This window comes from Etheostoma cragini, chromosome 5, assembly GCF_013103735.1.
Source record: "Etheostoma cragini isolate CJK2018 chromosome 5, CSU_Ecrag_1.0, whole genome shotgun sequence".
Classification (NCBI taxonomy): domain Eukaryota; kingdom Metazoa; phylum Chordata; class Actinopteri; order Perciformes; family Percidae; genus Etheostoma; species Etheostoma cragini.
In genome coordinates this window covers 20,319,749-20,331,241 of record NC_048411.1, presented here as the reverse complement: position 1 = coordinate 20,331,241, position 11,493 = coordinate 20,319,749, and the positions used below count along the sequence as shown (strand labels likewise).

At 40.9% G+C, this 11,493-nt stretch overlaps 2 protein-coding genes across 10 annotated transcripts in view; both read right to left on the bottom strand.

Annotated features, from left to right (window-relative positions):
• Positions 1–6,180, bottom strand: part of slc23a2 (solute carrier family 23 member 2) — a 35,685-nt gene extending 29,505 nt beyond the window's left edge. For 2 of the 4 annotated variants that reach the window (XM_034873141.1, XM_034873142.1), the window contains exon 1: positions 5,860–6,180. The gene's annotated coding sequence lies outside the window, so the exon portion shown is untranslated. The remainder of the gene's footprint in view (positions 1–5,859) is intronic. The other 2 variants (XM_034873145.1, XM_034873144.1) reach the window with 1 other exon arrangement.
• A 1,483-nt stretch (positions 6,181–7,663) lies between these two features.
• The window catches only part of kcnip3b (Kv channel interacting protein 3b, calsenilin), a 38,679-nt gene continuing 34,849 nt past the window's right edge, over positions 7,664–11,493 (bottom strand). For all 6 annotated transcript variants that reach the window (XM_034873149.1, XM_034873148.1, XM_034873150.1 and 3 more), the window contains 2 exons: positions 11,258–11,320; positions 7,664–8,696 (listed from right to left, as the gene is read on the bottom strand). In XM_034873149.1, coding sequence (XP_034729040.1) covers positions 8,649–8,696; positions 11,258–11,320 — 111 coding nt within the window. In that variant the 3' untranslated portion in view covers positions 7,664–8,648. The remainder of the gene's footprint in view (positions 8,697–11,257; positions 11,321–11,493) is intronic.

The following is an 11,493-nucleotide window of genomic DNA, read 5'->3' as shown; positions in this document are numbered from 1 at the left end:
AAAAAAAAAAAAAAAAAAAAAAAATCGAACCTCTACAGGAAAACATGCAAAATCAGCAGTGTATCAAATACTTGTTCTCCCCAGGGTAACTTCATAACCTTTCTAGGCAGAGGAGTACTTCAACCAGGGACGGACCGGGACCAAAAATAGGCCCTGGCATTTTGGCCCAGACCGGCCCACCCAACACCAGCGCACTTAGCCAAACTAACGCATCATACAGTGTGGCATGCCTACTTTTTAGTATAGTTACCAGTTTGTTTACAACTTGATTTGGGCTCAGTTTTATCAAGAGACAAATTGTTTTAAGAGTTCTGTTTACCACAGGTTCTACCCTCACTCTCTCATCTCTTTCCCTCTCCTCCTCAGTGTGCATGCCACTGCCGTCAACACCACCACTATCAGCAACGGGAGCTGATGAGGTCCTGCAACTGCCTAAAACACGTCTGTCAATTTGACAGAGTCTGTGTGATGTGTAGACGTAGCAAGCAGCTGTGAGCAGGTGAAAACACACAAGGTGAGTCTGAGATGATGCTGAAAAAAAAGTGTATTTATTGAGAAAACACACACACACACACACACACACACACACACACACACACACACACACACACACACACACACACACACACACATCTACTGTGTGAATTAAATAATTCACATGAAAGGTACAGTGAATTATATAATTAAAAAATTGATTCTAAATTGATACTATAAATAAAAAAATTGAATTGAAAAATATTGCGCACATAAAAAATGATGTGTGTGACTGCAACACACACACACAGATTAAGGGCTATTGTAAGTTTGACACGGGACACATCAATGAGGAGACAATGAGGAGAATAAATTATTCTCTAATACTGTTACAGTAATCGGTGTAGTTTTGACAGTATAAAACTGTGTGCTACATTGTTCAGTTCTTGTTATGCAAGAATCATTGTGTGCTTAGCTGCCTTTGGCCATTTAATCCCCATTTCACTAACCGTAAAAAGTTCTTTATTTAGTAACAAAAATCATATACTAATACACATCTGCAAATAAAAAAGTAAATGTTAATTCAAGGTATACTATTAAGTACCACATGCTAAAATGTTATTATTCACCACCAACAATGCAACCACCCACACACCCCTTTACACAGTAGAGTGGGAAGGCACAGCATGACCTAGCAATTTGAGGTAATGACTAAGTCACATGTTGTCAGCAGCAAACCGGGCCAAGAATCCAGTTCTGGGAGCCAGTTTATCTGACTGTGCCCGTTCCTGGTCTGACATCCTGTGATCCTCTGTATCCATTTACTTAGCAACAGACTAAAGACTGCAAAAGGCTGAATACATAGTTTTTAAATAATGATAATTTGACCGTTACATACCGGTATTATTGTCAGCATTGTGCAATTGTCTAGTTACCTACACGTTGTGTTAACGAGAAACTTCCTAAAGAATTAAGAGCAAACAGTTCATGTGATTATTGCAGTTTACTGTACAAGCTACACTTAACTGAAGATTATGCAAGTTTTGTAACTTTCCAGTAAATGGGGAATAACATATTCATCAGCCTGTTAACAGATTGATGGCTGCACATCTACAGACACCGACTCATTTAAGAACAGCACCTGGGGTCCATTTCAGGAAGGAGGTTTAACAAACTGAGTCTAACCCTGATCTCTGGGTTGATTTACCCTGAGATGGGAAACTGAGTTTTCGGTTCCACACAGCTGATTTGAGTTGGTTCAATCAACTTGGACTAGGTGGACTCAGTGTTACGAGCGTGCAGCCCCACAATAAAAAGGCAGCATGAATGGAGCCAATACAGACAAATGGGCCTGATACAGATTGAATGAATAAATGAGGAAATGAAAGAGCGCTGTGTCAGAGGGCTGGAGTTACCCCCGTCTCTCAGGATTGATTAACTAACCTTTCTAAACAGAAAAAAAAAACGTAATTTCCCTCATCTAAGGGTTAACTAACTCAAAGTTTTCACTAAACCTGCTTTTTCCTGACCCCTGGTCAGTATAACTGTACCTTTGAGGCAGCCTAGATTAGAGAAGTAATGACACACACACACACACACACGGACGCACACAATTGTATGTTGGCTGAAATACAAAATATAAGGGTGTACAACCAACGCTTATGAGGCAAAAAACAAAAACAAAGAAGGGGTTGCACAGCATTAGTTGTCATGCAAGCAGTAGTTAAGCTAACCATTTCAACTACAAGTTCTTGTGTGTGGATAAGGGAACTACAAATATGGAATTGAGGAAAATGTATTGTCAAGATACATCTTACATTTTTTTAAATGGCCTGAATTGCCTTCAAAACTTTAGAGCCAAAATGATTAGTTTCTTAGTCAACCAACAGAAAATTAATCTGCAACTATAGTTAATTTATCACTTCAGTCATTTTTCGAGGAAAAATGGCCAACAAAGGTTCAGCTTCTCAATTGTCCTGAGTTGCTGCTTACATTATACTTAAATTAATTAATTTGGGTTTTGGACAGATTGTCAGTTAAAAGAAGGAATTAAAAAATGCCACCACTGGCTCTATGAAGTTATAATGGCCTTTTTCTTACTATTGTCAGACATTTTATAGACAAAGAAATGAATCCGTTAATCAAGAAACTAATCAGCAGACTAATCAATAGAAAAAAGGGGTAGCCCTAATTGGAGAAGATTTTAATCAACTCACAAAGCACACCACCATCTATTGATCCACAGTCCTCATCTGTTGCTAATAAGGAACACTTTTTTCCAATATCCTTGTTTGGTTCAGAGGAAAAAACATACCATCTCATTTCTAAACCATTTTCTCTGGCTTTCTCTTAAATTAGCAAAGCCTGACTTGTGGCATCTTTATCAACATCTGGATAGCATGGACGGGTTTGGGGACTGCACCCTTAACACTCAACCAACCCACTAAACATGTAAATAGATGTTTAAAGACGCATGCCAGCACTTTGAAACAGCAAAGAGTAGCAAAACACCTGCTCCAAAGAGCCGGTGACGTAGCGTTCTGCTTCACATGTTCCCACCATCACAGTGGTCCCCAGACACATTCATCTCCAAACACAACATTCATCATAGGGCTTCATAGGTCACCAAGACAACTGTGGCCACACAGAATTTTAAACCACATGTCATAGTTTAATCAACTTTTGTACAAACCGGAAGCAACTTCACATGCAGAACCTGTACAGTCCGCACTGGCAGGCCCTAGGGAGGTCAACTGTCAGAGTATCAAAAATAAACCACTGGTGGGGGAGAAGGACTGGCACAAACCTCAGTCTTGCTCTCACACACCAGTGTGCCACAAGACAAGATAGGAGAATTTACCCTTCCTGAGTCCTATGCAAACTGCAGTTACAGCTGCAATGCAAATTACTCTGGAAAGAATGAATGCAAAGAAGTGCTGTGTACACCGATTGTACTACAACAACTTACACTCTGCAGTTGCTCAAAAACACTTATCTCAATAATGTACTGAGTGCTAAATTTACATTTATGTCATAGCTTCATCTTATTGTAATTTCTTCTTTCATATGACTATGCTTTTATTGTAGGGACTAGTGATTTTATTGCTGAAATGACCCGTACTCTTGTCAAATACATTTCATTGTACCGTTGACCCATGTGTTAACCCATATAGGACTAATAAAACTTATACCTTTGTAGTTATGTTCTGACTCTTTTTATAATAGACACAGATAAATGGAGAGAGAGAGCAGAGGCATGTACTACAAAGCAAGCTCAACATGCCCTGGATATTTTTCAGTTAGCGCGGTCCCGCATAAGCTGTGTCACAACGGTGGTTAACAACTAGTTCAATCAACCCAGGGTTTCTCAATCCAGCGACAGGTGCGTTCACTTAAAAGAAGCGGTGTTTGCACAGCATGGCCAATCACAAACATCTACCAGCAGATAGCTAACATCTTACACAAGAGCAGACTCTATTTCTACATTAATAGGAAGAACAAAGAAACACGGTTGTGGGCAAAATGCAATACAGTCGCTAGTTCCTAAAACGGGAATGAAAGCTGGCAACAACAAAAAAAATAGCTGACACTGTAAATGCGTAAGTCACAAAGCTTATCATTATCACTTCCCCATCAGTCAGGCACTAGATCAGACCATAATTACACTTGTGCTTTCCATAAACTCTTGCTGCTTTAGCCTTTTATTTCAGTTACAACCCAGGCAGTGGTGAGGGATTGTGAAAGCAACTACAAAATATAAAAACATGATTCGAATCGATGTGCGCATTGGCAACACGTGGTTCAACAATCCGACAAATAGCCTATACGTAATTACCTAGGCTGAAAAGCTATATTTTTTAAAAGATAGCCTTCGAGGAATGTTACCGGGGTTATTGCTCTCCAAAATGTTTTAACTTTTACGAGTGTACCTCTCTCTCCAGGCACCGAGCTCCACCAGATCCTCTAAGAAAGCTGACGCCGTTATCAAACAAACAGAGTATTGATTGGTCAATAGGTGGTGCTTTTACACCAGTTGAACTCTGATCTCCAACGTAACCTGCTCCTGAGCAGGTTAGGTGTTTAGCATAAGTTACCAGCGATTTAACACGGTAACAAGTGATCCACCCCTCTGATACAAAAAACCCTGGGTTGAAGCTGAAGTTATCTTGAACACTAAATCTTGCTTCGTAGTACAGGCTTCAGGTGAGCCAGTGCCCACACTAAACTGCGGGCTGCAGACTTGTGTGTCAGGAGGCAGCTCCAGCCCTCCAGCTCCATCTCAGCAGGCTTGTGCCTACTACCCTGCTCAGCCCCTGACTACAAACCCGTTGCTCTGACCTCTGGGTTTAAGACATCTTTTGAGCACCTTGTTCTGTCTCACTTAAAACCCCTGCAGTTTGCCTATTGCGCCAATAGGTGGGTTGATTTTAAGTGTGTATAGTTTTTTCCGGTTTCCCTGTCCGGGTGTTTTTAGGTGAGCTTTCATTAAAGAATATCAAGTCTTCCCGACAAAAAGGCCAAGGACCTTGAATGACAGACTCTTAACCCCCCCCCCCCCCATCTGTCACTAAATGTTAAATTAGCACACATCCCGGACTTTTATCCCTGACCATTGCCCATATTACATTTATATACAAACTAATCTTCTGTACATCTCCTGATTACATTTTTGCACACCATGCACAACCTACCAACCATCTTCAAACCATTTTTGCTCTCCATCAATCTTGAAAGCAGGTTGTGACATAAATCTTACTCAGACTATATTGAGAATAGCAGTAGAGATTTCTATACAAATTTAGACTGATAGCTGAGACAGTCAAAGCTGCCTTTTTGTCATCAGGGATTTATATGAAGTAGTTTTAGATATCACAATGATACCACACACACACACACACACACACACACACACACACACACACACACACACACACACACACACACACACACCTGGTAGTAGTCTGTAGTTTCTTATCTTACCCTATTGGGTCTCATTTAATTAAATGAAAACGGGAAATGCACCTCAGTGATGCATGTTTAGTCCTTATAGTGTGTTAATGCCATCATATCTAGAAACCTTGAGGCGTCTGGTCTCAACACCAAAGATAAGTAATAGCTTGTTGTTGTTTCTTTACATTGTTTTGTCGTGCTAAAAATGGGAAAATTAAATAGTGACACATTTTGGCCTTGTGTTTCACGGTCACACTTCAGCATCAGCAGACATACGGTCACACCGGCCCAAGTCATCTTGCTAGCTCTGTAAAATGTGGTCAGCTACAACAAGCTACAGCATAGAGCAGGAGTTTCGGACTGTCCCGCTTCTTAGCATGCACATATAAACTAAGAGTGTTTTATAAGATTAAAAAATGGCACGTTTGTCCTCACCTGTCTGATGAAAGAGAAGACGGATCCACTTCCCTTCTCGGCTAACGTTACGTCCGTTGGCTCGTCCCCGTGGTTTGTGTTTTGAAGCGGTGTGCGCACGAGGAAGGGGGATACAGATAGATTGAAGCTGAAGGATAACCCAAGCCGAACTGACTGTGGTGAAGAGACAAAACCGTCTTCGAGCCCAGTTCTTCCGAGATGAGCTACTCGTCTGCAACAAACGGGGTTTTAAACAGCTGCTCTGCTCACATAAGGATTTCGGCTTTCATAAAGCCACGAAGGGGTTGGCGTTCGTACTCACGCAAGCCTACATCCTAAACCCACCCCTTGACGCAACTCAGCGAATCAGCGGCGGCCTAGCTGTGACGCAACCCTCCCTCATTTCCCAAGGAAACTAGTATTGTACCTATGGGGGAATGTTTAGGTTAGATGCTACATCCGCTAGCAGTTTCGACGTCAAAGGATGTGCCCAGTGGCCCGCCTTTTTGCCTTATTCAACCTCTGATTAGGTTACCCTGGTATTCTTACCCAAATCCTAACCAGTCCGCACTACCCATGCCTAAACCTAACTATGACGACCATTCTAGCAGATCCGATTTAGGATCTACGCTATCGATGTTCAGCGACAGCGCCTTCAACCGCTTTTGTAATAATAACCTTTCTTGCATAAACTGCGCTTTTTCTTTCTACCATTGGACAGCACGTTCACTACCTCCTAAAATATTAAAATGGGGTCTTTTCCCTTTTCTTTAACTGTCTATGGTCTTTCTGCTCGCCATCCACTGTGATGCCTTCAGGCTGATGTATTCCACCACACTGCCATCTAATGGTTGTTTGTTTACACCCATTGGATCGTGACATAACCAAAGTATTTTAGGGTTACACAAGTAATTTAAGTTATAAAACATGGCATTTTGCATTGGTATTTGAAATATGCCATCTAGAATAAACATAATTCAGGAGTGATTGCTGAGCCAAACCATCTACCCCAGACTGACCCAAACCAAGAATGGTCTTAGCCTATATTAGACTGCAGTATTAGTATGGCAATATGTAAGTTCAGGTTGTAGTGCTTTGATATAATGCAAGTTGTAAATATCAACAAACTAAGCACAATGCTACCTTAAAATTGAGGGTCACTGATTTATTATTAAAGATGATTAATACATTTCTGGCTACTAGGATAGCTGAGACAAGTTGTTGGTATGACATGCTATCAAACAATGGCCCAGTGGTGACTGACCAGCACTCAAACATCAACATTAGTAACAATTTGATCTTTGGCCTTCTGATCAGGGCAAAACCTGCAAGGGGGGCCTGATGTGAGCCCATAAGGACATCCCTGTTTCTCCCAGACTCTGTTAATGTAAATAGACTGCTCTTATATAGCACTTTTCTAGTCTTAACAACCAAGCCTACTCAAAGTGCTTTAACATCATTCAGGAACCATTCACCATCGACACACATTCATATGCTGTGGAGGCTGCCGTACAAGGTGCCACCTGCTCATTAGATAAACACTCCGAAGGCGCAACTCGGGGTTCAGGGTTAAGGGTCAAGACATGGGACTGCAGGGCCAGCGATTGACCTGCAGACCTTCCAATTGGCAGGCGACCACTCTACTACCAAGCCACAGCCAGACTCTGTGCAGTAAACAAAATGTATTTACACATCAAGCACAATATATACCAAAATAATAAAGGTTGTCTTGTCAGTTCACTTAATGTTAGTTCATTCACAATGTTTGCTGCTTTGTCATCTGCAGTAGAGAAATGTGGTGAAAGGACGCGTGAAAAAGGAGAAGTCGCAGCTCTCGACAGCATCTTTAATTAACCAACATCACAAAGGACTTAGTGTACATAATACTGTGGGACTAAGAGTCAGCATGCTGAAAGATCCTAAATAACCAAGATAAAACATAGTTCAGCATAAGAACACATTTTTGACAGTCATTTTGCTTCTTCACAGTACTGTACAGACTCCCTTTTCCAATCTAAACATCCAAACATAATCTTCCAAAATACAAAAAAAGGAGATTTTTTTAAATAATCTGTGTAGGACTGCAACTTAACATAATGTTAGACAGATATTTCTAAAACAAAAAATCAGTTCTGGTTCTATTCCTTCACCCAGTGTAGCACAGAGGAGGCCAATACAAGGTGGGATATATAACTAATAACTATACATATATACAAACACACCAGAGTGTATCAGGTGCAGGTATCTACAGTGCCTTTACTTCAGGCGCATATAATACATAAAAGTGTAAAAGTGTAGTGCAAGCTTATTCCACATCACATTTTTGATGAAGACATGCTTTAGTTAATTTCTCTTTTTCTTTTGCAATATGTATTCTCTTAGTTCACCTCATCCAGTGCTCTAACAACTCTTGAGGAAACAGCAGCTGTGTGTGTGTGTGTGTGTGTGTGTGTGTGTGTGTGTGTGTGTTTGTGCGCGCTTGTATCCTTCTGTGCTCAGGTCAGAAGAATGTTGGAAGCTTCTCCATTCCTCGTTGGTTGTTGTTGATTATTTTTTGTCCATTGATAAAAACACAAGGAGCCTTTTCTGTTTCTTCAATTAGGATATGAAAAAAAAACACAACGGACGGACGGGGATTTCTTTTAATCCAGGAAGCTTTTCTCTTCTTTTGTCTGTAGTAGTTCTTTTTAATCCAGATGCAGTTTGCAAGATACAGCTAAAGGAGTGTGCTGAGAAATAAAAAATGTCTAGTTCCTGGGTTAGGGTTGGGGTTACTATGTTTGGGTGTGAGTTGTGGAGGTGGGCTTTCTTTATATCACATTCTCAAACAGCTGCATGGAGTTCATGATGTTCTCGTCCTGGAAAAAAAGACAAAGAAAAATATGTAGCACCAGAAGTCTGAAGTAAACAAAAGTTGAGGCTTCAAATTTCCGACATAATACTTGTTTTTCAATCATTTGGCCACAGTGACAACGTAGTTTCCAGTCAAGTCTTGACAGACAAAACATGAATTCAATATTAGTAATTATACATTCTCCACTACTGTATGAAAAATTACTTGTTTGCTGATGCCTACTAGGTAAAGAATTAAAGGTTGAGGAGGGGAATCAGCCAGGGCAAACATACATTTAAAATGAGAATTGAGGAACACTTTAACTACTCAGATCCCAGGCGTATGTGGCAAGGCATGCAGACCCTCCCCCCTAAGTCTTGTCCCCTTCCCGATGAGCTCAACCACTTCTACGAATGCTTTGACAGAGAGGAAAAGGAGATCCCCCTCGAAGTGGTTCTCCCACCAGGTGACCAGCCTCTCACACTCTCCGTCACAGACGTTTGCTCTTCTCTGAGCGAGTTGAATGCACGGAAGGCCGCCAGCCCAGATGGAATACCTGGACAAGTGCTCAGAGCCTGTGCATTGCAGCTGGCTGGGGTCTTTACGGACATTTTCAATCTTTCCCTGGCTCAGGGCACGGCCCCCACCAGTTTAAAGTCTGTCACCGTTGTCCCAGTAGCAAAGCACTCCACTACCTCTGCGCTCAATGACTTCCATCCAGTTGCACTTACCCCCATTATTGCAAAGTATTTTGAGAGACTGGTAAAATTACACTTAAAATCCTGTCTCCCGGCCACATTGGATCCTCATCACTTTGCCTATCCCCGCTTTAGGTCAACAGAGGACGCCATCACTACGGCACTCCACTCTGCACTGACCCATCAAGACAGTCATATGTCAGAATGTTGTTCATTGACTTCAGCTCAATATTTAACGGTCTAATCCCCTCCAATTTGATTTTGAAGCTCAGCCACCTTGGCATCAGCACAATCTGTAACTGGACCCTGCCCTTTCTAGTTAACAGGTCCCAGTCTGTTAAATTAGAAAACCTTTCTTTCTCCATCATCACCCTGAACACCAGCGTGCCACATGGTTGTGTGCTGAACCCACTTTTGTGTTCCGTGTTTACCCATTACTGCATTACTGTTTATGGCTCCAACTCCATAATCAAGTTTGCCAATGACACCACGGACGTAGGCCTGATCAAAGACAATGTGCAGCACTTAGCCATATAATACAAATCACCAATGCCCAGCTGCCCACCGTTGATAACATCTACCTCAAGCGTTGCCTGGGACAGCTAAAGAACATTATCAGGGATGGCTCCCACCCTAACAATGGACTTTTCACCCTCCTCCCTTCCGTTATGCGCTACAGGAGTCTACGTTCCCGCACGCGTAGGCTCAGGAAGAGTTTCTTACCTGAAGCTGTGACCCAGCTAAACTCTAACCCTCCATTTTAAAATTCTACAGCTTGCACTATACTGCACTGCTCAGCACTTTATTGGACAGTTTTTTACTCGTCAGTTACTTGTACTATTAATATTTGCACTAAAAAAACAATTTTCTATACATTATCCAACTGTGCATTCCTTGATGTTAATACTTTACATACCTCACATTTGCAATCCCTACTACATTTCAATATATTAACCGCAATACATACTCTTGCACTTTCTGTATACATACATACATACATATATATATATACACATCTTGCATAGATATTATCCTGCATGGAAAACATGGAGTTAGCCAACTGCATTTCATTAGCTCTACACTTATACTGTGTATAATCCTGTATAAATTTAAAAACGTAAGAAAGGACAGTGTGGTTTCTTAATTTCACTTGCCTGTTTACTTGCTGAAGCACTTTTTAAATTACAGATTGTTTGGAATGATGACAATAGAGAGCAGCAGAAGTCACTTTAAGTTCGAGTCCTTTGTTTAGCAACTACAGTATTTTAGCACTATCAACATATTTGTCATTATATGGCATATTACAAAAATCTAAACATTCCACACGACTACATTTTGAGGGAACAAGTTCTTTCTTATCAATATTCAAAAAAATACTGGTTTTACTTTTAAAGGTATTTTCAATTCCTAAAGCTAAACTATTTTTTCATTCGTTTACTACTTTTTGAATGAGACTAGACAGCTAGAACACCTGCAAAGTTTCAGATTAATTGGCCAATGTTTGAGTTTGGGGTTAATTAAACACACACATACTGTAGATCATTCCTCATAGTTAAATCTCAAAAGAGGTGGTTTTATCAGTTTGTCAGCATGTTTCAGACAAATGAGAATTGTTATTAACCACCTCTAGTGTCTCGTGGTCAGCTGCCACCCAGTGGCCTCGTGGTTGCAGTGATATCCCTGAGATAGTAGGTTAAGTTTTACCACTGGTTTCAAAATGGAGACCAGTCCATGTCTGCCAGATAGTAAGGATCCAGACACAGTAATGATCCTCTTCTTAGGTTGAGATACATACTTTATACCGGTTTATCCCTATACTGGAGGTAGCTCTGTCTTTAAAGTACTTTTACAGTTAGGCATTTACTGTCCCTGCATGTGGAAAAGTCACCTTCTGACAGGTCTCAATGAACTCTTCAATGGTCACTACACCATCTCGGTTTTTATCCATTTTCTGTAGGAAAAAGACAGAAGAAACAAAACCGAGAGAAAGGAAAGATTAGAACAGATTAGGCTACCTTGTTTTGTTCACAAAAGGGCCTTGTAGCACAGGAGTATAAGTAGCAATACTACAGTGTAGAAATGGTAAAAGTACTCACTGTGCGGGATGGCCCATTTCCGAATAGT